This window comes from Epargyreus clarus, unplaced genomic scaffold (assembly GCF_041222505.1).
Source record: "Epargyreus clarus isolate Ecla_fem2 unplaced genomic scaffold, WU_Ecla_fem_2.2 ptg000006l, whole genome shotgun sequence".
Lineage (NCBI taxonomy): Eukaryota > Metazoa > Arthropoda > Insecta > Lepidoptera > Hesperiidae > Epargyreus > Epargyreus clarus.
The window spans coordinates 10,805,257-10,832,806 of NW_027332214.1; the positions used below are offsets into that span (position 1 = coordinate 10,805,257).

Below are 27,550 nucleotides of genomic sequence, written 5' to 3' on the forward strand. Positions count from 1 at the left end.
TTGAATTTTTTCTACTTTTAAATACTTATGTCTTATTTCTTTCGTTAAGTGTGACAAAAAATGCGGTGGTGGTGAACAAAGTCGGCAAGTTTTTTGTCTTAGCGGGGACCAAGAGGCGAAGTCCTGCCACAAGCCTTCCATACCAGACCTGTTGCAATCTTGCAACACGGGCCCGTGTAACGAGGGTAAGTTAAAATAATTATTATTACAAATATACTCAACTGCTTGGAACTAATTATTTGAAAAGGAAAGTAATTTTACATTTATGTCATTTTCACAATTTAGTTTTGCCTTGTCACTACTACAACTACTATACTAATACTAATATTGAGTCAAATCTTGCAATTGACTTAAAAGAAGATAAAATCCCAATCGATAGAGATAAAATTTTGGAACCAAGTTTAATTTGAATAACGATGCACGATTTTATAAAGCATAATATAATATAGGTATAATGATATATTAATAAATATTATTGACGACAATGATAATAGATAAGAATAAACTTATTTAGATTCTTGAATTATGATTTTATGTTGAGGCAAAATAATTCACAGTTATATTTTTCCATCGCAGACGACATATTACCAATTGACTCAAAGTCCACACCAATAATGGACGATTATTACGATTACGAGGAGTGTGAAGAAGAAGATTACAGCGAAGTGGGAGCCGAGGCTGACCCCGAAGAAAGTAAAACTACCGAGGTAACTACGTTGGATGAATTAAAGTAAAAATAAAAAGTAAAAATATTTTAATGATCTTAACACAGTCACATTTACAAGTCTCAAAAGCCATGTACTTGGTTCAAGACCTGTGTTACAGGTACCCCGTTCATCCACCGCAACTTCATACAGTGTGTTATTCAACAAACATGACATTAAATTTAGAATTCATTGCTTCATTTAATTTTTGGGCACCTCATCCACATTAACATATTTTACATGTTCATTTATTATATCACACATACGCAAACACTCTATTAGAAATTGGCAAATTTTTATCTTTAATACGTTAAATGGCTTGTAGATTAAATATTTTCAAATATGGAACCGGTAGAATCCGTAAAAAAACACAGAAATTCTTTCGAATACATATGGAACCAGTGCACACTTTTCACGCAAGTTAATAAATTTTTCATTTTTCACGCGTCGTAATAAATGCCTAAATTATAAATATTATTTTTATTGATATAAATACTATACCCAATTCCTCTTTTCAGTTGGATATGATGTTCAGCGACAGCCCGTCTACAACTGATGGTGAGCTTCTTTTATTTCTTTTACATCAATATTATAATGTCTATTATATCAATAGTATATTGCATCTGTGATCAACAGATGCGTTGCTATCCCTAAGGACTAAGTTGTAACACCTCGGATAAGTAGGTCTTCCTTACCACACCGCTGAAAAAAAAATGGTGTCTTCAAATTATACACTGTGTGTAAGGTCGCATATTTTATTGCATTAGTTCAACATTATAAAAAATAAACAAAATTAAAAATAGTTTGAAATCTTTCTCTCGAAATTTTTAAAAATAATGCTGGCCATCAAATATATTATATTTAATTGGCCGTAACGATGTATTCGTAATTTAAAAAGAAGGGGGATTATGGCGGGAAACGGCAGATGACAAGGACGATGTAGATGGAGATCTTGTAATTAATTAGAAATAACTTGCTGGATTCAAGTCTTTCATTGCATATACCCGTTACATGTAATGTGCTTTATTGATACTTATGATTGATACACGTAACTTGGGTAAATGTCAGCTTATGCGCTATTGTAGAACTTTTCTGATTTAAAATGGATTTAAACTGTAATATAAATTATTTACAGAGGGATCTGGTGAAGATGGATTCTCATTCTCATTTGAAACTGGATCAGGATCAGGTAAATTAGTTAATCTTTTTTATAATAACAAGTCTTTCCATACCTCTAGTTTGGTATACTAGTCAACTTGATGTGTAAAAGATTGCTTAATTATATTACTTATCACGTTAGTAATAATGATAAAGCTATGAAAAAATCATTCATATCAATATAGAACTAAAACATAGTAAAATTTCAGAACCTACTACGGATACTACAGATGATTCGATCTCGACGGTCACGACATCGGATTTGGGTATGATTGCTTATTTATTATTTCCAAAAATACATTTTCAGTTTTTGTATGTAACTTATACTTACGAAAATTATAACACATACTTTTTTTTAAACTTCTTACTTTTAATGAAACCAAAACAATCAATATTTCGATATTATTGGATTGCAAAAATATTTAGATTCTAATATTCTATTCTAAATAGCGAGGGTAAGCGAAGGAATATTCAAAGCATGGTAACAGTAGAGTGAATAATTTTCGTTATGTTAAATGTTCGCTTATTTATCGTAATTCAAATGACAAAACCATTTCAGAATCCGCCCCATCACCACCCCTGATAAAAGTCAATTACCAAATAAGTATGACTGGTTTAAATATTTAATTAACAGTTACTACCATAACACTATCTTTAATCTGTGATATGCCAACAATAGCATGTTATCTAGTACTATTGTGTAGTAACGGAATGAAAAAGTAAAAATTATATTTTCAATGGTGTAAGATAAATTATTTTAATTATTAACTGCATCTATGAATGGTTATTATTTTTAATATACATATATCAATACATATCACGTACTAAGAGCAACGCGGTCTCAAATGCCTTTTAAAGATAATATTTCTCTCTGATACCTGCACTACAAGACCTATAATAAGATTTGTGACAGGGAAGCATACAAATCCGAAATAACAAAATATCGGTTACCAAAAGTATCAGATAATAATATTTTTAATATAGGTATCTGTATTCATGTCCAATTCTGAAAATTCATATCCTTTGCATTCTTAATTTACGGAATACGAAAATTGTGTTTCGTCCCCTTAGGGGTTAAGGCGGTGACCATGTTGCTCTATGGCTGTCTGTATAAAAATAAAATAAGCATGCAATGTTTGGTAGCTACCTACAAAGTACATAATAATTGTGTAATTAAAATAAAATTGTGATAGTTTCAGGTTCCACCACAGTTAAGGACGAAGATAAAGGTTTGTATTAATTAACTGTTTTATAAAATAATAAGAATTCTCTAAAGCTCTTATATCCCATTATTACCTGTCCAATAGCGAAAAATTAGTGTATAGGCCTCTTTATATCTTTCGAATATGAGACCCGAAAAATGGAAGTTTTTGTTTACTTTCTTGAAGTATAATTTAAGTAAAATGGACTTACTTCACAAAAAGTATAATTAAAATAAAATATTGGAAATTTCAGCTTCCACTACATCCGACGAAGATTATGATGGTATGTATTAACTATATTAAGAATTATTGATAAAAGATCCCGGACTTTTAATTTTCCACAACAAAGGCAACTAGTACTTTAATTAGTGAATTTAAGTCTCATTGCAATAACAATGTTTTTTTTATGTCGAATGTAATAATTATGCTGTCAGGATATCATTACGCTATGGTAGTCAATATATAACCAAAACAGTGTAAAATTAATTAATTTAAATCACACATGCATTTAATGAACCTAAGCAAGATAGTCAAATAAACACAGACATGTAATTGCATGCATGCACGCGTGAGTGCATGTAATTGCATGCATGCACGCGTGAGTGCATGTATGCAATTACATGTCTGTGTTTATTTGACATGCACATATGAATTAGTTATTTATTTAATTTTATTCTAAAAGTTTGAGTTAGTTTCGTATATTTTAATAAATGTGATTCCGGTAGATAATCCTATCTCGGGTTGATTAGAAATGTCCATGTGCAGCAGTTGTCACTTACCACCAGGTGGACTACATGTTCCTTTAATATGTGTACAGTATAAAACCATACATTTGAAGTGATTTGTCTTTCTATTAAGAAATTGCAAAGTACAAGGTAATTTCTGCCTATACTACCCGACAATATCTAGGTGCTAACAAAATTTAAAAATTCATGTACAATTAAAATAAAAAGTGTACCTCCTTATGATTAAAGTAAAGACAAAAATTCTCGTTATGTATAATATTAACTCTACTTCAACTTTCTTGATATAATATGATCGTTTTCAGATGCGGGACCGCCAAAGCTAAAGATCGACTATCCAATAAGTAAGACTGGTTTCATTATTTTACTAATATATTATTATAATGCTTTCTATACACACACACAATGTAATAGTAAAGTGTTATTGTGTGGTAATAGCGTTTTTACTTTTAGAGTTGTATTAACCTAATCATTAGTTGTTTCTATCTGTAAATACATATATTTATATAATATTTTATTTTATTATTAGACTTATAGTACATATATACTTAGAGCAACGCGTACATACAACAGCTGAAACGGCTCGAGATGTATGTTATTTACAGTGGGATTAAATTTTAAAACAGATTATTACATTGAAAATGTTGCAATACGTTTGCAATTGCATATTTCTTTCTACGTTTATTAATGAGTATGCACCACCTATGTACTATTTTTACCTCTTCAAGACACATCGTGTGACATCCACTTTCCTCTAATAATATATGTTTATAAAAAAGTATATACGCATGCAATATTTCAAAGGCAAATGCGCGCTTTGCAAAAAATATTTTATTACAAAAAAATATTTACATTTTCAGCTCCCGCCCCTCCTGAGGGAGAAGAAGACAAAGGTATGTATAAAACTATGTCAAGCAATATAAGACTTCTCTAAAGTTCTAAAAAGTAAAAGAAGGAAATTATACTTTACTTACTAACCTACTTTATGAGTTACAGTCAATAAAGTAATTGTATAATATTGAAGTTGTTAGAACCCTTTGTGGTTCGACTCAGGCGGCACCACCGCCACACACTGTGTTCTCGTTTAAATGGTGTGGTAAGGGAGACATATTTTTCCGATGAGATCCAACTCAGTCCTCAGTGATAGCTGCCCATCTGTGGCCAACGTCAGGTAGGAATCTAAGCCTATCTGGGATTTTTTACAGATGTTCATAGGCCGAAGTGGCCACTTGTCATCAGGTGGATTGCTTGATAGTCTACTACTCCTACGTTACGAGTATAAAATATATGTCCTCTCAGCTATAATGTGTTGTATATGAACTATCTCTATCTATCTATCTATCTATCTATCTCGATCTAAAAACAACAATAAACAATAAAATGTCTTTTTCAGCAACACGCCCGGAGTTGGAAACTGAATCGGGATCAGGTATGAATAATTGCTTAATTCTTGTTTGAATGTTGTAATATCGTGCAGTTTATTATCTTCGAAAGTATAAAATATATTACTGTAATAATATATTTTTGTATTTTTTTCAGGCTCCATCTCAACGGACGAAACCTATTCTACTGAGGGAACAACTGAAAGTATTGTTTCAACTGAAACGTCTGAAACAAGCGGTATTTTGACATTATATATTTTTCTTAATATTGCCTTTTTTGTATGCTTTACTGTTAAAATATAATTACATACTGACGGTTTGTTTTGATATACAAAGAAATCGTAAAGGTATGTGAAGTCTACCAATACGCACTTGGCAAGCGCGGTGGACCATGGACTATTCCTTCTCATTCTGAGAGGAGGAGACCCGTGTCCAGCAATGGGTCACTAATGGGTTGATGTTGAAACCCGTAAAGGCAAAGGGGTAGTAATTATTTGACAATGAGGCTTATTTTTATTATTATATGAAGTAGATCGTTATAATTCATTTCAATCAAGCTTATATATCTACTTCGCTCTTAAATTATCCTATTATTTTCAGAGACTTCCAGTGATAGTACATTAGTCACTGACACAACGTTTAGTGACAGTGTCACTGATTCAACAACGGAAGATATTAGTTCAATCGGTAGCACGGAATCAACTATAACAGACACAGAAAGCACAGATCTAAGTAAAACTGAAAGCATAGGTTCCACCGAAACGACTGTTACAGAAACGGATGAAGTAAGTGGCACAGATTTGAGTACTACGGAAGTAAGTACAAAAGAAGATGAGAGCACATCTGATCTCACTACCGAATCTGATATTACAACTACTGAAGTGAGTGGCAGTACGAGTTCAGAAACTGAAGAGTCTTCAACCACGGAATCCGGAAGTAGTACAACGACAGAGACTGAAGTAACTTCGACAACTGAATCTGAGAGCAGTACAACGGCCGAGACGGAAACTGCTTCAACTACTGAGTCCGATACCAGTACAACGCCAGAGACTAAGAGTGATTCCACCACAGAGTCTGGTAGCAGCACAACGATGGAGGCTGAGAGTGCTTCTACCATGGAATCAGATACCAGCACAACATTGGAGACAGAAAGTGCTGCCTCCACAGAGTCTGGTAGCAGCACAACGTTGGAGACCGAGAGTGATTCCACCACAGAATCAGGTAGCAGCACAACGGTGGAGGCCGAAAGCGCTTCCACCACTGAGATCGGCAGCAGCGGAACAACAGAGGCCAAAAGCGTTTCATCTACTGAGTCTGGTAGTACCACAACAGTAGAAACTGAAAGCGCTTCCACCACTGAGTCTGGCAGCAGTACAACGGCAGAGAGTGAAAGCGTGTCCACCACAGAGTCTGGCAGCAGCACAACGACAGAAGCCGAATCACCTTCAACTTCTGAGGCTGGCAGCAGTACAACAGCTGACACTGGAGAGACTACAACTGAATCTAGTAGCACCACAACAGCAGAATCTGAACCAACTTCAACATCTACGTCCTCTAGTGAGACAACAGAAAGCTCATCAGGTTCCACTGAGGCCTCGAGTTCTACAGAACCAACTGCGTCTAGCTCTACTGATCAAACAACTGAATCTGGAAGCACAGAAGCTACGGAAAGCTCTTCGACAGAAAGTAAGTCCTCTTTTATTATTTGGGATGATCAATTTTTTTAAGAATACTAGCTAGCTAATTTACCCAAAAATTAAGGAAGGAAATAAGGGTTTTTTACAGCATATTGAGTTGATTTTGGCCATGATAATTTAATTATTTTACAGCAACTGAAACACTTCAGACGGAATCTTCAACGACGGAAATGTCCACGGAAACGAGCAGTAGATTACCCGAACTTTCAAGTATGTTATATTATGAATATTCTTATAAATGATTACTCATTATTATTATTTATTCTTAAACACTTTATATCATATTTTTTCTTAATATGATGTCAGTGTCTTCAATGTTCTTATAAAATGGTATTCAACGTGAAAATGTGTCGTTTATTGCTCTAAATCCTTTGATAAATATTTATTTATACTTCAATATCTATCTTACTGTTGATACAGCGTCCAGGTTCTGGACGTCGACGACTCAGAAGCCTGTCTGCAAACCCAGGAAGAGAGCTAAGTGTTCAAGAAGTAAATTCGGATGCTGCCCAGACAAGAGAACTCCAGCTACTGGACCTTTCGATAAAGGTAACTTATTTTTAACCATTCATAGAACCATTTGTGGATTGCCAGTGGTACCACTGCAGTTATATTTTTTTGGTTAAAATAGTTTTATTGTGAGGCACAAAAATGCATTAGTTACAGCGGGAAATGCTTGCTTTTTTATCATGTTGCTGATTTGCTTTTTGAATGAACGCTGCAGTAATAGAAAAAGATAACAATAATATTATGAGACTAGAGACAGTAGCTACTCTTATGGTAATTTGAATCAGTGACATCAAAGAGGAGCAGCATTACAAGCTTAGAATAAATTTCGAAAAGTATGCGAGTGTATAAAACGAAACCAATATATTTTCTAAAACGAAACCAATATATTTTCTAAGGTTGTCCAAATCCAAAGACCTGCAAAGACACGAAGTTTGGATGCTGTAGAGATGGCGTGTCACCAGCGGCTGGTCCTAAGAACCAAGGTTGTCCTGTTGTTCCCTGCAACGAGACCTTATACGGTTGCTGCTTATCAGATAATACCACTCCAGCCGAGGGTAACGACCAGGAGGGATGCCCGAAACCAGTTCCTGAATGCGAAAAGTCTAAGTAAGTTTTTGGTTATCTTCTACAAATTCAACTATGTTTAAAGGTACCGTTTCTCCTCGAAATAGAACTTTAAAGTTTACTGCGGCCAGAATTTAAAAGTCGTATGTTGCAGATATGGTTGCTGCAAGGACGGGGAGACCAAAGCTAAAGGACTTAAGAAACAAGGTTGCCCTGAATCAGGTATTATTATAAAATAAACTATTTTAATTTGATACAGTTCAAAAGATTTGTATCTTATTATATTATTTGATGGCAGAAACAACAAAAGCGGAGGCGGAAACCGAAACGACGTTGGAAACTGATACGACACCGAAAATGTCATCGGAATCAACATCCGACACGACATCTGAGACGACACCGATAACGGAAAGCTGCGCAGACTCCAAATTCGGATGCTGTGCTGATAACAGTACAAAGGCTACAGGGTTTGATGGTTCTGGATGTCCATGTGACCTTACCGAATTTGGCTGCTGTCCTGATGGTGTATCACCAGGTATATTTATTAATTTTATGAGTACCACTTAATATAATTCTTAAAATACGAGATATTAGTTCAAGACCATAAACAAGACCACAATCCGTTCCTAGGCCATAATAAGTTTAACCAGCAAACATACGTTTAATATTTTAAGTTTTGGACGTAGTATTTTTAGTATTCAATTCACTTTCCGAAATTTAATTTACTAGCTGCTGGTACCAACATGGAAGGCTGTGTAATGTCATGCAACACATCTGCTTACGGATGCTGCGCCGACGGGAAGACTCCTGCGCACGGTCCAGAATTCGAAGGCTGCTGTCTCCTGTACGCCTTTGGTTGCTGTCCCGACAACTTCAGGCCTGCTGACGGTCCTCGTCTGGAAGGTATGGGATTATTTTGTTGAAAAGTAGATATTTTAAAGTCTGGAAATCAGCTGGCTAATGAATGAATAAAGAAATCTTACTAATTTGTTTATGGATTTATCAGCACATTTTTAATAAAGAATTACAATTAACTTCTATAGTTAAAAAATCGATTACAAATGCACATTTCCCCTATAATAAGCTGATCACAGGTAATCAAGATGAGCAAACATTACTATTAGATTCATAAAACGAACTAAAGGAATATTATAATGATCATACATTACACAGTTAAATAATAAGATGTTGAGACAACTGAGCCTTGCTATTTGGAGTGTGTAATTAATGAAAGTTTTTTCTAGGTTGTGGTTGCAAATACGCGCACTACGGTTGCTGCCCAGACAACAAGACCATCGCCCGTGGGCCCAACAATGACGGCTGCGGCTGCCAGTACAAGCAGTACGGCTGCTGTCCAGATTGGTAAATTCCATACTTACATTGTATTTTAGTTGTATACCCAATATGATGTAGTTCATCATCATCAACCCATTACTGTCCCACTGCTGGGCACGGGTCTCCTCTCAGAATGGGAAGGATTAGGCTATAATCCACCGCGCTGGCCAAGTACTTTATGGTACTTTTTTTAAATAGTCTCAGATTTGCAGGTTTCCTCACGATGTTTTCCTTCACCGTTTAAGCAAGTGATAATTCATTTCTAATACGCACATAATTTTTGGAAATCAGAGGTGCATGCCTGGAATTTGAACGGCGGACCCCACGATCGAGGGGCGAGGGTGTTTCTTAACCACTAGGCTATCATCACTGCTGTTTAGATGAAATTATATTCCTCTAAAATGTGGGAAACATACATTATTGAGCAATCTGACTTTTTATTTTTTGCAATAATTCTAGTTTGTACTTTCTATGAAGTTAAAATATTTTTTCCCAGGCATACTGAAGCCCAAGGTCCAAACTTCGAGGGATGCGATTGTAGCACATATCAATTTGGTTGCTGTCCTGATGGTAACACTGTTGCCAAGGGTCCTAACCAACAGGGTTGTCACTGCCAACAAACCGAATTCGGATGCTGTGGAGATGAAAAAACTGCAGCTCAAGGTCCTGATAGGAGTGGCTGCGATTGTTCCAACAGCAGATACGGATGCTGTCCCGATGGAGTTACTGAGGCTAAGGGAGAGAGATTCCTCAATTGTACAGATATACCTGAAAATAGACAAGGTAAAGCATGCAATATATCGTTATAAATCTTGTAGTCTAGTGGGAATTTACTCCAAAAAAAAGTATTCATTAATTTAATAACAAATTAAATTCTTAAAAGGTTTTGTTCTGAAAAATGGTAATCCAAAATTTTTAAGCTGTATGACACTGACGAATCGTTAGTGATGTTAAGTAAAAGCTTGAATAGGTCTTGATCTAGAAGTTGTTAATGGAAGTTACAGTGGATTTGTTTTTCTTTGTCTTTTATGTTAATCTTTTTTTATTCATTTAAACCATATTTACGGCTGACATTACAGTTTTATACCTAAAATCGTTAGAGTAAGAAGAAATAATTGCATTTCATTAATATATTTAGTGAATATATTAGTAAATGTCAGATTAATTGGTAAATTTATAATCAAGTAGATACATCGTTACTTACCTCAATCATAATTAATTATTATATAATCATTATCTAATTTTCACATTACATTAAATTTAAAATTATTACATACACATTTCAGGTTACGTAAATGTCAATAATCAAATCTGGTAATTAAATAATATAAGAATTAAATAAAATTAGAAATGAATATAATACCTATATAAAAAGACAATTGAATATCCGTATGTTAAGTCATTTTCGTCGTCTTCGTCAATTTCCAGCGTCGTGCTCGCTGGCGACGGACAGAGGGCCGTGCCGCAACTTCACGGTGCACTGGTTCTACGACATGACGTACGGCGGCTGCTCGCGCTTCTGGTACGGCGGCTGCGAGGGCAACGGCAACCGCTTCGTCAGCAAGGAGGAGTGCGAGGACGTCTGCGTGCAGCCCGCTCCTAAAGGTCAGAACAATAAATAATTTAAAATATATACCATCATACATATTTGTAGCGGATTGTTGCGAAGTAGTTTTAATCTTAACGCAAAGCAAAGTAGCGCCTGTTACAATTAACTACTTATTAACCTAATGCTCAAGGGGATTGTATCGCCAAAATCCTGATCTATAGCTGAATCCACATATGATTTCTTTACATATGATAAACTACACATTTTAGAGAAGGAGGTATCGAATAAAATTTCACGCATGTGTTACGTATGTGTGTATAAGTCATACGTATAAGAGTACATATCTATATTTGGAGACTTTGACCATAACCGTTCTCATTTTGAACCGTCATCACATCACATTGTCACATGATAATATTAGCACAGATTTATACTCCATCTTCATTTTACCAGATGCCTGCAAACTACCAAAGGTGAAGGGCCCGTGCGATGACCGCCACGTCCGCTGGTACTACGACTCAACTAGGGAACAGTGCGGCCAGTTTGAATTCGGCGGTTGTCTTGGAAATGCTAACAACTTCGAGAGCAGAGAGCTTTGTCAGAAGCAATGCGAACCTGCCAAGACTGAAGGTAAACCATTTTATATTTTTCTGGTCCTTCTAGCCAGTTGAAACTAGTTTACTTATGGAGGTGGACGTATTATTAATCCATAAGAGAAAATGATTAGTATTTTTGATTGTACAGTAGATTAGTTCAGACAAGTGTACATACCATAAAACATATATACCTAATATTTGTAAACAGTTGTTTCATTTAATTTAATCTTATATAATGTAATTTCATTTCATTTAATTCAATTTGCATGCTTGAAAAGGCTGAATAAGAGACTATTAATATTGTATGTAACAACTTTTCTCACTGTTCAAAGCAAATAAATTATCTTTATCTTTATCTTTAAAAAAAAAACAAAAGGTTCATTGATGTAAAACAACGTTGTCGAACTCGCACGTTGAAGGCTGCCGCCAAATGTTCGTTACTTTTAACCTGTTTTTATTCATTTTATTATTTTACACAATACTTAGTTATATGAAACAACGCAATGTAGTCGAGCCTAACGAATTACCGATACATACGCAATCTATCACTATTTTCTGACAATGAATATCATCATAGATGGTGTTGGGGTGATGATGAATGATGCGTAAACAACGTATAATAATATTAAAATAAATATTTTGAATATGTTTTATTGTTATTATTTGTATTTATTATGTTTAGCATCCTCTATAAAATGTTAATTTGTCAGGAGATAGAGCCAGACATATATAGACAGACAAAATGACGGACAGACAGCGGTGGACTAGGGTTCATTTTTAACTTGGGGTACAGAACCCTAAAATGCCTACTTGTTAATACTAAACGATGTATGCGTCACTCAGATCAATGCAGCCTGGCGATCGAGCGCGGCCCGTGCGCCGGCAACTTCGCGCGCTGGGCGTACAGCGCGGCGCGCGGGCGCTGCGAGCGCTTCGTGTGGGGCGGCTGCGAGGGCAACGCCAACCGCTTCGGCTCCGAGGCCGCGTGCCGGCAGCGCTGCGACCCGCCCGGCGAGCCCAAACGTGAGTCGCGCCTTCAGGGAACCTTGTTTTATTTATTTATTTTCTGTCATAGCTACATTCACACATATATTATTAGTCTGCCAAACTGTGTAACGGTTTGTCGGCAGCTACCACACCTACCGCACCTACCACAATCTTTTAAAAACCATCACAGTTCAGGAGTTTTATTTCAATATTGCATCAATATTATTTTGTTTCGTACCACGACCTCGTTAAAACAGTATCGTTTTATTCTGCCAAATGATATAAAAGAATGAGTAATTTGTCTATTCCTTAATCAAGAGTAAAAGAGGCATCAAAAATCATCTCTTTCGCACCACGGTCTTAATTGTGTTCCGTCATACACAGTTGAATAAACTTAAACTCTTATTCATTTTTCGCTTATCCATTGTATAAAACTAACTGAACTTGTCATATTTTGCTTAAAAAGTTATACTTCCTGCAAAAAAAAGTAAGTATAATTTCGACCGACATAATACAAAATTGCTTATTGTAATGTTATAAAAACACTCTTACTTTAACAAGATCGTGGTACGAAATTTCAATGTATGATTAAAATAATATTGTTTTAAGAGATGATAGTAACCCACCAGGGAAGCTAACTTCGAAATAGTATAACCTCGGGGCTACACTGCTTTAAAGGGGATTGCTTTTTAGTATACCCTAGGAGCAAGTATTTCTGAGGCCATCCTTATATATTTGTGTAAGCATTTTTGATTTTGGATATGAAAAAGTAAAGACGCTAAATGATAGGCGTCCCTTTTTCCATCACCTTACAAATTTACTTACTCGTAGTTATTTATTAGTCAATTAATGGATTAAAGTGAAGGGGCATGTTAAGTAAAGTGTAGATATATGTTATTGTGTACTAACATGCTTATATGTTTGTGGTATTTAGATATCGGGAATGCTTGGTATACCTAAGTAAATAACTAAATGGCTGTTGACCACCTAACTGACAACTTTTTGTTAATCTCCTATTCTTCTTAATTGTAGTACTGTCTACTATTATTAATCATTTATAAATGTAGTTAACCTTATCTTTTCTTCTGTATTTAATATTCCAGTGTCGCGACTTACTGACTTCCTAAAATAAAGTCAGTGAAGTCGGGCTTCAAGGCGTTTTATAAATAGTGATTAGAAATTATTATGTAACGATTGTAAATATATTCGAAGTTTACGAATGAGATATGAATTTGCATCAAAATGTTGAATATTTTCTAAATCATGCAATAGATTTATGTTGCATGATTGTCATTATTCCCATATTTTCATTATTCTTTCAATATCTGTAAAATTTTCCGGGAATGAACTTGAAACTTCATAATGATATATTTTAGTACTGTAATCACTATAAACCGTCTTGAGACTAAAACTAACACAAAACTTGACTAACCTAACACTGCTAACGGGAACAGCGGAATGCTCGCTGTCACAAGAGGCGGGCAATTGCACGGACAAGACGGCGGTGTGGGCGTTCAGTGTGGTGGAGAACCGCTGCGTGCCCTTCTACTACAGCGGCTGCGGCGGCAACGATAACAGGTTCGATTCCGAGGCAGCCTGCAACCTCAACTGTCCCAGTGCTTACGGTGAGTTGGTGATATGTTGGCTCTTTCTAGGTCGGTTAGATAAAGTGAAGAGAATCGGTTTAATTATAGAAGCACTGAATTCATCTATAAGGCGTTATAGACCAGGGTCGATAATTTTTGAAACCAAAAAAAATTACAATAGAATGAAACCCATTGGAAAAGGAGGTAAATATGATCAAAATGAAAGGAAAAATAAATTACGGTCGATCCGAGTTCGGGAAGTGGGAGGGGGTGAGTTTTTAAGGGTAAGAAATGGTTTATCTTGATTTCCGGCTAATCTACACGTCCTATGCGAAAAAGTTAAATGGCAAAGTTGTAGGTAATAAAAAGATCTACAACTTTTGTATTTGCAATTTTTTCACATAACCTCAAAATTTGGGTGAAAAATTCAAAAAACCAAGTTTTTGGTTTTTTATTTATATCTTATTCAAAAAAAATTTTTTTTTTACGAAATTTGGTGAAAACTTACCTTATTATGTCCCAAATACACTGTAATTTATTTGATCAAAAATATTTATTTTTTCGCCTTATTTTCACTTAATATCAAAAAAACACCCTAATTTTCAATCGAAAATTCTGACGTCAAAATATCAGCTTTTTTCAAAAAGTTTGGGGACTTTTTGTTCGTTGAAATATCTACTTTCTGATGGTGTAAAAAAAATATACATTACTATAGGAAATGTTCTCAGAAAATGCAAAAAATTGAAAAAACCCAATTGTATTTATTGTCGATTCTCTTCTTGCTAGACTCCACTAAACGATTCAAAGCTGATTTTTTTATTTCATACACTTGCTTGTCATCTGACTTATTGCAGATTATACAAACAAATCCATCCATGCTGATAATCTGAAAAGACAAATTTAAATTAATAATGCCTTCAAAGTTTTATCATGATGAGTATAACTAAATTTGTTTGTATAAAATAAACGAAATTACTATTTTTTACTCTTGTACTAAAATATCATTCAATTTTAATTTTTTAGGTTATGTTATGTTAAACATACTATTTATGAAAGAAAATATTACTATTTTTATTTTAAAGTTGATTAATATAGATTAAAATACAGATTGTATTTACCTTGCTATGTAGATTCCAAACGATTTTTTGAATGAAGTAAATTTCTCACAATTCACTTAGAGTAACTGAGCCTGCACGTGTATTTTTAAAAACGATGTTGTACACTGCTCTGTATCTCGAATACTGGCTAACGGTTTTTACAGCTGCTACGAAATAGCAGGTATGTAGTAAGGCCCAGACCCTCCTAGGTCCGTCCCCACTTCTCTATGAAATAACTTACAATGGGCTAAAATTTACCGAAGGTCACTCAGGTATATAAATTATCTTAAAACAGCAGTAAATAGACATCTACAAATATTATTTAAATAAGATTCTACAACTTTTTCAAAATATTGTAGATGTCTTATTAAATAATAACTTTATTAACTTATTTGTTTGTTAATTATTGAAGTATATTTTAATTTGCAACTTTTTCATTTATCAATAAAACATGAAATCTTACGTTTTTTGAGTAATTAAAGTGTAAATTTTAATAAATACCTCAAAATTGTACATAATGATATAAATTTCTTTTTCGAATTTGGGGTTTTTTTCAATTTTTTGCATTTTCTGAGAACATTTCCTATAGTAATGTATATTTTTTTACACCATCAGAAAGTAGATATTTCAACGAACAAAAAGCCCCCAAACTTTTTGAAAAAAGCTGATATTTTGACGTCAGAATTTTCGATTGAAAATTAGGATGCTTTTTTGATATTAAGTGAAAATAAGGCGAAAAAATAAATATTTTTAATCAAATAAATTACAGTGTATTTTGGACATAATAAGGTAAGTTTTCACCAAATTTCGTATAAAAAAAGAAATTTTTGAAAAAGATATAAATAAAAAACCAAAAACTTGGTTTTTTGAATTTTTCACCCAAATTTTGAGGTTATGTGAAAAAATTGCAAATACAAAAGTTGTAGATCTTTTTATTACCTACAACTTTGCCATTTAACTTTTTCGCATAGGACGTGTAGATTAGCCGGAAATCAAGATAAACCATTTTTTACCCTTAAAAACTCACCCCCTCCCACTTCCCGAACTCGGATCGACCGTAATTTATTTTTCCTTTCATTTTGATCATATTCCCCTCCTTTTCCAATGGGTTTCATTCTATTGTAATTTTTTTTCATTTTTTACCATTTTTAAAGGCTTCGGCACTGGTCTATTAACAAAGCACCAAATTATTAAAAATAAAATTTTGTCAACCTGATTATTGAATATTATAGTATATTTATCTACTTGCTAACTTCGCCAGCACAGTTAAATATGTGTTTTTATAAATATTTAAGTATGTTGGCGAAGTTAATAAGTATAAACGGTGTATATCGAATTAAGTGTAGGTTAGGTTAGGTTATCTGTCCTCCATTCGTCATTTGTAATTCTTGTATGGTTGGTCCTTTCTACTCGGTTTGTATTTACCTACATAAATAAATATTTATTTCTAATAGTGTTGGGATGGGATAAATAGTATGTATGTTGCTTTTTGCTTATGTATGTTTTTGTTATTAATCGGGAAATAACTCTTGCATGCATGGAATGCTTATGTATTAACTATATCTTGTTTAGATTCATTTATTAAACGAAGTGTCACTCATTTATGTTTGTAAAGCTACTGCGTTGATTACCTTCACAACCATTTCTGCCTAGCCGCCGTGTATCACAGGCAGTGTTCTGATCTAAAATGTGTGACAAGGTATATGAGGTACTTCAACCGTTCGGGTTTCAATACGTTCTATTTGGCTTTGCCTAAGTACTTGAAATACAAGAATTTTCATTTTACATTAATTATATCGTATATTCATTTGGTAATTCTATAAACAAAGCATAGATTAGTAAAGATTACTCTCTCCGAACAAGAGAATGTAACCAGTTTTGAGAATTGAAATAGTTGGGTTAAAAAGTTTTGCCACATCTCTGTGCTGAAATGTCCCTAAATATTTGAAATCCTTATTTATTTATTATGAAAATTACGCAGTATTACTTATTTATTTCTTCGTAATTTTTCCCTAAAAATGATTTTTATTTGTCAAGAACTCAAACAAATAAGTGACTAATCAGTCGTTTTATGGCTTCATTCAATTTCAAGGCGGTGAACTATCTTTACTTATCAAAGAAACAAAGTGACAAAATGTATATATTTGCAGCTGAAGATACGTGCGTGCTACCGGCGCTGACGGGCGACTGCGCGGACTACACGCTGCGTTGGTTCTTCGACACCAGCGAGCGCAGGTCAGTGGCATCTGCTAGCTCGCTGCTACCCTACAGCCTACCCTGCCTTTACCTAAGGGCACAGAGCCTCCGACATAAAAGGGGTTCCTTTAAAAATCAAAATATTCATTCACACGACACTATAAAATTTACTTTCAATATTTTGCTTGATATTATTCTTTCTACTTATATTTTTAATTAATTTAATAATGACTATTATATTTTTTTTCCATCTATAGTTAAATATTTATTTTATGATTTCCTCTTTATAGATGCCGTCAATTCTACTACGGCGGTTGTGGAGGAAACGATAACAACTTTATGACCGAGCAAGACTGTATGGGCATGTGCATTGAGCGTCCGACCACCACTCCCGCCACAACTACCACCACTACCACTACCACCGTCGCTGTACCAACGCCTGAAGGAAAAGGTATGAAACCTTATATGATTCTGGTAGATTAAATCTAATTGTCTCATTTTCAACAAGTCTTCATGTCTTAATTAGTTGGTGGTCACCAGGTCAACCAGCATCAAAATACTTTTCTATTCCTACAAAATATAGAGCATTGTTAAACTTAGCTTCATTCTGGTATCCACCTACACACGGTGTACCAAATTATTATTTTTTTCCAGACAACAAAACATTTAGCAGTACAATCCGTACAATCTGTAATCGGATCATAAAATTACCTTTTACCTTTAAAAGCTGCCTTTATTTGCTTTAAAATTTTACCTACCTTTATACTGGTAAAGTCCGCACCAAACTTCTGTACTGTACGCAGGAATAGTCAGAAAGCCAATGCGGTCGAACATAACCACAAGGGTATACTCGTAGCCTGTTGCTATGACACACTAACGCAGCTATTTGCCCATACGCACAGTAGAGATATGGAATGAGCGAGAGCAGGCAGCGAAGGGTGCCGGGAGGGCCCCGCGCTGTCTTCATCCCGCTAATATCTACAATTTACTGTTGTAACGCGACTCGTTTCACTCGATATTCACGCTATTCAGACTCGATATTCAGAGCGGACTAGAAGTTTGACGCAGACTCTACTTTATTTTACTTCATTTTGAAGATTAAATTACCAAAGTCCCCATGTTTCCTACCTTTTCAAATAAATAAACATTTTTTTGGATTTCATTGTTTATTATGTGTTATAATTTGTTGTTGTTGCTTAAGTTCTTGAAATAAATAATCTATCTATTTATCTATCTATCTGAACATGATGCACAATTTCGTCCAGGTGTATGCCTGCTGGAGGTGGACCAGGGCCCGTGCACGGCGTACGAGCCGCGCTGGGCGTTCGACGCGGCGCAGGGCGCCTGCGCGCCCTTCGAGTACGGCGGCTGCGGCGGCAACGGGAACAACTTCGCCGACAGGCGCACCTGCCTCTTCTACTGCTCGGAAGCGAGAGGCAAGATTCTGTTCATTGCCTTAAATGATTCGAAGCTTTCAATATAACATTGTTTATTTGTAAAGGTACTATAACTTACTTAGACTTATATAGATCGTACGTAGATCTGATCTAAAAAGTTAAATATCGTTGGTTGCGATCGTTAGTGGAATGGAAATAAGTATGTAATCGTTAGTGGCTAAACACCTTAATTTGGAGGACATTCTATGCCGCCAAACTCGTTTTCTTTTTGATGGATCTTCTTGTGGGAAAACAAACAATTGGGGAAGTTCTTTGGACGGTTTGAAAACATCCCACGAGGGTTGAGCAAGGATACCTTAAGTACTCCTTTATTTATTTATATGGCTAATAAATATGTGATCTTTTTCAGATATTTGTCAACTGTCACCGTTGCCTGGTCCTTGCAACAACTGGTCACTAAGTTGGTACTACGACCCCGTGGATGACGTTTGCCAGAAATTCCAGTACGGCGGCTGCGAAGGCAATGAGAATCGGTAACATATTGAATTATACTATGATAAGGTTACCTATTCTATGAAAATGGACCACACTCGTTTTGAAAGGTGCTGCAACCAGTATGAACTATTATCATTATCAAACGATTATTGTCCCGCTGCTAGGCACGGGTCTCCTCTCAGAGTGAGCAGGATTAGGCCATAGTCCACCGCGATGGCCAAGTGCGTATTGGTAGATTTCATATACCTTTGAGATATTTTTTAGAGATTTCTCAGATGAGCAGGTTTCCTCACAATGTTTTCCACCGTGTAGGCAAGTAATAATTAATTTGCCTGCGATTTGAAACCTCCATCGAGAGGCCGAGTTTCTTAACGACCAGGTTATCATCGTATGAACCAATATAGTGTGAACATTATGAATCATTATAGTCCCTTCTAAAGTTATCGTCAATATATAAATATATTTTGTTTTATTTCTACAGTTTCGACTCTCAAGAAGCGTGTGAGTCCCGATGCAGGCGGCGCGTCGCCACTCCCGCCGTCGTCTTGCCAGCCACCGCTCCACCCGGCTCCGCTCCGCCTGCCTCCGCTCCGCCTGCCTCCGCTCCGCCCGGCACCGCTCCGCCCGCGTCCGCTCCGCCTGCCACCACAACCACGACGGTTGCGCCGGTAAACTACGTTACATTATCTACTATTAGAACCTAAGACCTAAGAGAACTTTTCCATTGAATTCCATCTTCCATTCCAAAGTTGCATTTCTTAATAAAGTGAAGTAGCTAAAAAGCATGCCGTCCTCCTAATGGTAAGTGACCATTGTTCCATATAAAACAGCGTTTCTACGAGAAGCTGATCGTAAATGCGTTACTATTTCTAAGAAAGATTTTTATATACCTCAAAGTCAGCCAGGATACACAACCCTTCATCAAAAAGCAAGGACCTCGCTGACGGAACCATACCGAATCTACCACCTTTCAATTTAATATTTTGCTCTTATTTCGGCGTAACAAATTTGGCTACAATGACTTTAAATTTTGGAAACATTTCAGCCTATCAACGTGTCTTCGCAATGCCAAGTGTCTCCAACTCTCGAGGAGTGCGTAGAACCAGGGCGGGTGTGGTACCTCGACCCGGCGCTGAAGACGTGCGTGGAGTTCGAGAATGCGGAGTCAGGCGCCAGGTGCAGGCGGCTCGGCACCTACAGCTCGGAGGAGGCTTGCGAAAGAGCCTGCGGAGCCTTCAGGAATCTCGGTAAGTGTATAATCTAACGGAACATTTAGAGACGTAGGTCGAAAATAAGTGACTAATGGTCCGTTTTCAAATAAGAAGTACGTTGATTGATCTCATATAATGGAATCAAATTGTGTTGTGAGACCAACAGATTAAGCCCGTTATTATTAATTATTCTATCGAAAGTTTTGCCTACCAGACACATTTGACACTTCATTTGTCATTTGTCAGAATTTCGAAATTTTAGGAACTGTACATTGAACAGCAGTATGATTTTTATATTTTATAAGTTAAAAAATTCGACCTCTAGATCGAGGGGTCCGAGGTTCAAATCCTAGGCACCTCTGATTTTCCGAAGTTATGTGCGTATTAGAGATTAATTATCACTTGCTTAAACGGTGAAGGAAAACATCGTGAAGAAACCTGCATACCTCAGAAATCTTAAAAAACATTTTGAAATTGTGTGAACTCTACCAATACGCAGTTGATAACGCGGTGGACTATGGCCTAATCCTTCTTACTCTGAGAGGAGACCTGTGCCCAGCAGTAGGACAGTAAAGAGTTGATGATGATGATGATGATGATGTTGATGTTGATGACGATGATGATGACGATGGTGATGATTCCCAGACGTGTGCCGCTACGCGCTGGACGCGGGCCCGTGCGAGGAGCTGCAGCCGAAGGTGTACTTCAACGCGGCGTCGGGCCGCTGCGAGCCGTTCGTGTTCGGCGGCTGCCTCGGCGGCCCCAACCGCTTCTCCAGCGTCGAGGAGTGCGAGCAAGTGTGCAAGCCACAAATAGGTAAGCTCGCTTTCCATATCAGTTGAAGTTTCATTATAAAATCTCTGTATATCCCTTCTATTTGCTTCCAAAAGACATTTGTCTTTGTCTTTATTATTTTCATTTTCCGTAAATTTGGACTTGGCCAGCCTTAAAGATGCTGGCGTTAACTTTTCCCATAATGCGAAGAGATGTTGACAGTAAAAGTTTCATATGGGGATGATTTGTAATAATTACGTAAGATCGATTGCTTAGCATATTTAAACCTAATTGAATAGGTATATCTATCTGGAGTAAAGCTTTTGTAATGTAACCTCTTCATCCCAAGACATCTACATCTAAAGGACAACTTTTGGTAGTCATATCTGCATATTTTCATACCTCACAAGGCAAAAGATTACCGAAACTGACATCCCCAACTAACATCTGATAAACGTAACAGATCCATGCAAGCAGACCCCGGAGGCCGGCAACTGCGTGGAGTACTACATCAAGTGGTACTACGACGAGCTGCGGGACGACTGCGGCCAGTTCGCCTACACCGGCTGCGGCGGCAACGATAACAGGTACGGTAGTATAGTCCGCGCCAAACTTCAAGGCCGCTCTGAAGTTGTTGCGCGTGGTGTAGTCAGAGAGCCATAGGTCAAACACTACAAGCATATACTACGTAGCAACAGTAAGGGCACACTACCGCAGCTATCTACCGTGGGCGAAAGCGGGGAGCGGAATCTTTGTCTTCGTCCCGCTAATATTTACAATTTGCTGTTGCGATGCGACTCATTTCTATAACGAAACTTAAATACTTATTTGTTTACCAGATTCGAGACCCAAGCGGAATGTCTAACTACCTGCCAGAAACGCGGAATCACCACAACGCGGGTTGTGCCTACCACCACTACCCCCGCCACCACCACTGTGGCTGTCATCACCACCACTCTTGCCTCCTTACCACCACTACCACAGGTATGATTAAATAGAGGTAATTTGTATCTAAATACTAGCGTCTTTTATAATAAGAGTATATAAGTATTACCAACCTACGCGTTTCGCAATTTCCAGATACCTTTGATGCTGTCGTTTTTGTGTGACGGTATTTGTGTGCATATCCTGATCAAGCTAATTTTGGGAATAACATACCTAAACTACAAAAATAATGTTCATAATAATAAATCCACTTATGAGAGTGTCTTCTTTTACAATCAAAAAAAAGCTAGGAACATGCTCAACAGTGAAATCATTTCAAAAAAGAATAATTTCCAAATCGTGAAATTTTAACATACTTTTATTTTGAGAGAAGAATCGTGCCCATTGCAGTAAGTCCCCTATATTATATAACCAGTCTACTTATAGCTTACGTAGCAAGTGTAGAAATTACTTTACTTAACTTATTACTTTTCTTTTTTTATTAAAGGACTTTGTCGCTGGGTAAATCATCATATCGTCCCGTATAACCAGAACACAAATCAATACAAACATCTCTTTACCTACTCATATGTTATGCAGGGTCGCGACGAGTGCCGCACGCCGGCGTCGCTGGAGCCGTGCGGGCGGAACGTGTCGACGTACTACTACGACACGCGCGCCGGCGCCTGCGTGCGCGGCGACCACGGCGCCTGCCACCACCCCAACAGATACGACACCGAGGAGGCCTGCGAGAGACAGTGCGGCGCGTTCAAGGGAATGGGTACGTTGGAACGAGTTTAACTTTTAATGCAAGATGATGACTGTGTGCTCAATAGCTATGTCGTGTGTTCAATAGCTGAAGGACGTAATTACGTAAATTTCAAGTGGGCATAATCCGCGCCCAACTGCTGGTCCGCTCTGAAGTTGTTGCGAGCAGGTACACACAATTTGCTATGGCGACGTCACTCATTTTTATATTCAAAGCCGACTAGCGTTTTGGCGCTGACCATTACAGTAAATCACATTTTTATTAAATCATAAGAGCAAAAAATACGCTTCATGGAAGATAATTGTTGGAGACTAGAACGACATTTGCTATCGATATTAAAATAAGTTTAAATTCTTGTATGAGTTCAGACATAAATTTACTACCATGAAGACTTATCACACTATTCCAACAAAAACAGCAACACTAAATACTGTTATACTGACAGTGGTATGGCAATGGTGCCTCTGGAAATACACAAGGTGCAAAGGTGGTAGAATTTTCTATGATTCACCTCCAACGGCACCACCGCCACACCTATTTCTGCCTAATAAAAGCAATGTTAAGCACTGCTGTGTTCTAGTTTGAAGGGTTTGGTAAGAAAGTAAGAAAGTAAGAAGAAAAATAAGAAGGGTTTGGAAGTTTGGTAAGAGAGACTTTTACGTGGCGTTCAGGGGTAGCGATTGATGTATGGCTAACTTCAGGTAGGAATATCTAATCCTATCTAGGACTGATTAAAGATGTACATGGGCGGCAAATACGAATACACATCTGTCTAACCTATGATGAAACCCTAAATACACTTCATATGAAACTTGTGTGGCGACTTTCCAAACGCGCGGCTTATCAAAATATCAATTCCCAAACAGACGTGTGCCGAGCGGAGCTGGACCCCGGCCCGTGCGTGTACTCGGTGCCGAAGGTGTACTGGGACGCGGCGTCGGGCCGCTGCCTGAGCTTCGCGTTCGGCGGCTGCGGCGGCGGCCCCAACCGCTTCTCCACCGTCGAGGAGTGCCGGCAGGTCTGCGGGGCGCGAGGACCAGGTTTGTGATTCTATACTGTCAACAGAATCAATGGTGACAAATCATGGTCATTAGTTAATAATTATATTTACGCGTTTTTTAATTTAAGTAGTTATTTTAGTCTTATTATTTAGCATAATAACAAATAATGCTGATTATACTGATTTTAATTAATTTACAATTAGATACATAATTTCGGAAAGGACAAATTTGCTTTTTGGGTTACTATTTTCTTTTTCCTCTACACATCTTCACTCTATTAATCTCACTTAACTACTACTTACTATTCTGTAACTAGGTGTAGCCGTTTCACAATATTGTCAGTGGATAAATTAACTTTTACTTAAAACGCGTCCGTAATGTGAAACAGCTAGACCAGCAATTAATAAATCCTAGCCTTATAAGACATCCAACGAATTTTCGAGGTAGTTGTGACATTAAGTAAGTCAATTATAATTAAGGTCTTAGACGTAACAATTAATAAGAGGTGACAGATAATAATGAGCAGGGTGAACGTAGGAAGCGTAAAAAGTAGGGTGACGGTAGGGAGCGGGACGAGCGTAGAAATCAAGCTGAGCTTAAGTAAGAGAATCAGTGTGGGGAACGGAGTGAACGTCGCATAAGTACAGTGGCCAAAGTAAATATAGTGAGCGTAGGGAATAGGAAAAACCTGTGAATGAGGTGAACCTAATAAGCAGGATTAATGTAGGGCGTAGTGAATTGGATGTAACGTATGTAGTGTGTGGAGTGAGCGGGGCAGGGGCAGCAGTGCCGTGGGGTGCGGGGTGTGGGGTGCGGGGTGTGGGGTGCGGCCGCGGTAACTCTGGCTGGGTGCAGAGGCGGCGTGCCTGCTGGCGGTGGCGGTGGGCGCGGCGGGCTGCGGCGCGCCGGCGCGGCGCTGGCGCTACGACGCGGCGGCCGCCGACTGCCGCGCCTTCGTCTACCTCGGCTGCGGCGGGAACGCCAACAACTTCCGCTCCTACGCCGAATGCCGCGCGCACTGCCGACCCGGTACCGCCACACATTGCCGCCCGCCTTGCGCCGACAACACCGACACTTATTGGGTGGAGCCTCGAAATTTCCTCCAAACAGAAACTCATATCCCATGGAAATTATAATTTTATCCATCCTCGTACCGTTGCACAGAATTGAGCGAGTAAACTCCTTTACTTCACATTACTTATATTATGTGAAATTAATACCACAATACTATCCCCGTTCCATTGCACAAAATCAAGCCAGTAAATTCCCTTATTTTCGCATAACTCATATAATATGAAACAAATGCTGTATTATTTTGTATTGTATATTTAACATCACTAAAGTTTTGTGAAAACTTGCAATAAATGAAATAAAATTTGTGAAAATAGAAGTCTTATCCGACTGATTCCATGCCTACTACTATTATTTTGCTTATTAATTTCGAGGCTCTGCTTAAATCAGTCCCGTGTAAAAGAGGAGGAGAGAGGATTTGGAGGTTACCTCCGTGTGATCGCTTTGTATGTCGATGTTGTGCTGCACTCTGCCAAACCAAGTTCGTGTTATCGTCAATTATGTAAAGAATCGATGTATTTTGTTCGTGTGTTTGTCGTAAGTTATTTTTAGTCTTTGATAGCCGTACAATGTCAAATCGTAATATAAGGTTACGTTACCTACACGATTAGGTAATATTTAAGTCTTATATCACTGCTATGGTTCAGAAATCATGAATAGTGCATGAATAATAAAATTAACTAATTACTGTAAATATAGTTTGCATGAATATAGTAATTATCAGCCTCTGCACCACCTTCACTGCTTCCGCCTGCCTTCTTTTCTATTCTTTGTACACTGTGCACTATGTTTTCTTTTGTTTTAAAAATAGGTATTTTAAGAAATAGCCAAATTTTCGTATGTACGTATGCATATCTCATTCTTTTGCACACCCTACAGCCCAAATGGTTTTAGGGATTTTAACATATGATGTGTCTTTGGATTTATTTAAAAAATTAAGAGTCACCTAGACATTACACAATTTTTACTTTTCTCAGTTAATTACTTTTAAGCAATCGTGTTTATTGTTTTTTAATAATTACCAGTTGTATAAGGAGTAAACTGCCTTACATTATTCTTAAAATATGTAAATCATGATTTTAAAAACATTACAATTTAATTTTCAAAATAAATAAGGTAGATTGTAATTATAATAATAGGTACACGTTAAGTAACGCTGAACTTCGACTGTGTATATGCATTTTGTATATAAGTAAGCTTACGAATGTGAAATTTATGTGAAGCTTATGTGAATAATAATAACTTTAGTTTTTGAAACGTCTAAAAACGTTATAAAAACTAAAGTGCATATTAATATACCTTTTATGTAAATAAGTAGACATCTTTGTACCTAGATATATGTAATTTTATTTGATGAGTCGTATGAGTACCTATCTTCATATTCAAATGTACTAGTAATTGTACAATCTGTGGTTTTAGTGCAATTTTCGTTCCAACGACAATAAATACGAGTTGTTCGCCCGGTGTTTGCAATTCGACGATGATCATAATATTTTTTATCTTTTTTCATTTGATCTATATTATTAAAGATAGGTAATAATTTGTTTAAATATTATTGGAATAGCAATTTGTTGTTCACCTGATGATAAGTAGGTACTACCGCTCTTGGACATCTTAGATATAATCAACTCTATATAGAACATTTCTACCTGAAGCCGATCACATATGCATTACCAGTTCTGAGATGTTCGCCATATTTTATTATATCAACATTCTTCCATCGAAATTCAGGGTTGCTTTACTCTGGACATAGGTGGCGATGGTACCTCGCACAACAGATGATGAACAGGCGATATACACTCAAACAAAATTATTATTAAAGTAATTATAATAAAAGAAAAATGTTCTACACTATTTTCCCTACATATAAAATATATAGAAGTACCATTGAGGTCTTTCTCAAGGTAATTTCTCCATAATATATAGCACATAGTAATAATAATATCTCATTACTTTTACAAACCAGATAACAATGTAGAACCTGACTGCGAGCGTTACGAGCAAGAGTGCGCTAACCTGCGCTGTGGTGCTGGCCTGTTGAACCGGACTCGAACCTGGGACGGCTGCATGCAGTGCTCGTGCGTCGCCGACATCTGCGAGCCCTACAGGGCCGAGTGCGCGAGCCTCAACTGCAGCAGGGTTGAGAGAACCCTTGAATCTAACGGCTGTGAAAGGTGAGGCAGAAAGCAGCATACACGTAGACAATGCAATAATCGACATCATAGGGCTCGTACACAAAACTGCGATGCGACGCGATGCGAATTCGCAACGCAGAAAATTGCGACACGAATTGCTACGATGCGATATCGTGCGGCATAGCGTCTCCCAGGGTGACCATTCTTTCGACAACCGTCAACCGTACGGAACGTATTTTGAAAATTAGGTCGTGACATGGATCGTAAAAAAAAGTGTGCCCTTTTGTTATTGCTTAAGAGATACAGGAAAGAGTAACAAAGAAAATTTTGGGTTCATCCATTTATAATATTTAATTTATTTTATATTTAGTTTCCCAAAGAACAGGGCGCTCCTCAATCAGTAATATAAAAAAGTCAACAACGTACTTTGTAATTTTTTTACATTACCTAAGGTATACGTCTTCCCA

At 37.0% G+C, this 27,550-nt stretch overlaps 1 protein-coding gene across 11 annotated transcripts in view; it reads left to right on the plus strand.

Annotated features, from left to right (window-relative positions):
* The window catches only part of Ppn (proteoglycan-like sulfated glycoprotein papilin), a 121,102-nt gene that overhangs the window by 82,444 nt on the left and 11,108 nt on the right, over positions 1 to 27,550 (plus strand). For 4 of the 11 annotated variants that reach the window (XM_073074042.1, XM_073074049.1, XM_073074043.1 and 1 more), the window contains exons 15-52: positions 50 to 185; positions 577 to 707; positions 1,223 to 1,262; positions 1,840 to 1,893; positions 2,072 to 2,128; positions 2,422 to 2,466; positions 3,056 to 3,091; positions 3,318 to 3,347; positions 4,113 to 4,151; positions 4,668 to 4,700; positions 5,201 to 5,236; positions 5,347 to 5,427; positions 5,790 to 6,875; positions 7,019 to 7,096; positions 7,307 to 7,435; positions 7,792 to 8,002; positions 8,115 to 8,182; positions 8,259 to 8,495; positions 8,690 to 8,863; positions 9,205 to 9,322; positions 9,792 to 10,078; positions 10,724 to 10,900; positions 11,298 to 11,474; positions 12,284 to 12,463; positions 13,882 to 14,052; positions 17,261 to 17,345; positions 17,597 to 17,757; positions 18,572 to 18,742; positions 19,113 to 19,236; positions 19,680 to 19,866; positions 20,244 to 20,445; positions 21,055 to 21,225; positions 21,647 to 21,770; positions 22,023 to 22,167; positions 22,708 to 22,888; positions 23,743 to 23,916; positions 24,733 to 24,906; positions 26,915 to 27,122. In XM_073074042.1, coding sequence (XP_072930143.1) covers positions 50 to 185; positions 577 to 707; positions 1,223 to 1,262; positions 1,840 to 1,893; positions 2,072 to 2,128; positions 2,422 to 2,466; positions 3,056 to 3,091; positions 3,318 to 3,347; positions 4,113 to 4,151; positions 4,668 to 4,700; positions 5,201 to 5,236; positions 5,347 to 5,427; positions 5,790 to 6,875; positions 7,019 to 7,096; positions 7,307 to 7,435; positions 7,792 to 8,002; positions 8,115 to 8,182; positions 8,259 to 8,495; positions 8,690 to 8,863; positions 9,205 to 9,322; positions 9,792 to 10,078; positions 10,724 to 10,900; positions 11,298 to 11,474; positions 12,284 to 12,463; positions 13,882 to 14,052; positions 17,261 to 17,345; positions 17,597 to 17,757; positions 18,572 to 18,742; positions 19,113 to 19,236; positions 19,680 to 19,866; positions 20,244 to 20,445; positions 21,055 to 21,225; positions 21,647 to 21,770; positions 22,023 to 22,167; positions 22,708 to 22,888; positions 23,743 to 23,916; positions 24,733 to 24,906; positions 26,915 to 27,122 — 5,918 coding nt within the window. The remainder of the gene's footprint in view (positions 1 to 49; positions 186 to 576; positions 708 to 1,222; positions 1,263 to 1,839; positions 1,894 to 2,071; positions 2,129 to 2,421; positions 2,467 to 3,055; positions 3,092 to 3,317; positions 3,348 to 4,112; positions 4,152 to 4,667; positions 4,701 to 5,200; positions 5,237 to 5,346; positions 5,428 to 5,789; positions 6,876 to 7,018; positions 7,097 to 7,306; positions 7,436 to 7,791; positions 8,003 to 8,114; positions 8,183 to 8,258; positions 8,496 to 8,689; positions 8,864 to 9,204; positions 9,323 to 9,791; positions 10,079 to 10,723; positions 10,901 to 11,297; positions 11,475 to 12,283; positions 12,464 to 13,881; positions 14,053 to 17,260; positions 17,346 to 17,596; positions 17,758 to 18,571; positions 18,743 to 19,112; positions 19,237 to 19,679; positions 19,867 to 20,243; positions 20,446 to 21,054; positions 21,226 to 21,646; positions 21,771 to 22,022; positions 22,168 to 22,707; positions 22,889 to 23,742; positions 23,917 to 24,732; positions 24,907 to 26,914; positions 27,123 to 27,550) is intronic. The other 7 variants (XM_073074047.1, XM_073074051.1, XM_073074053.1 and 4 more) reach the window with 5 other exon arrangements.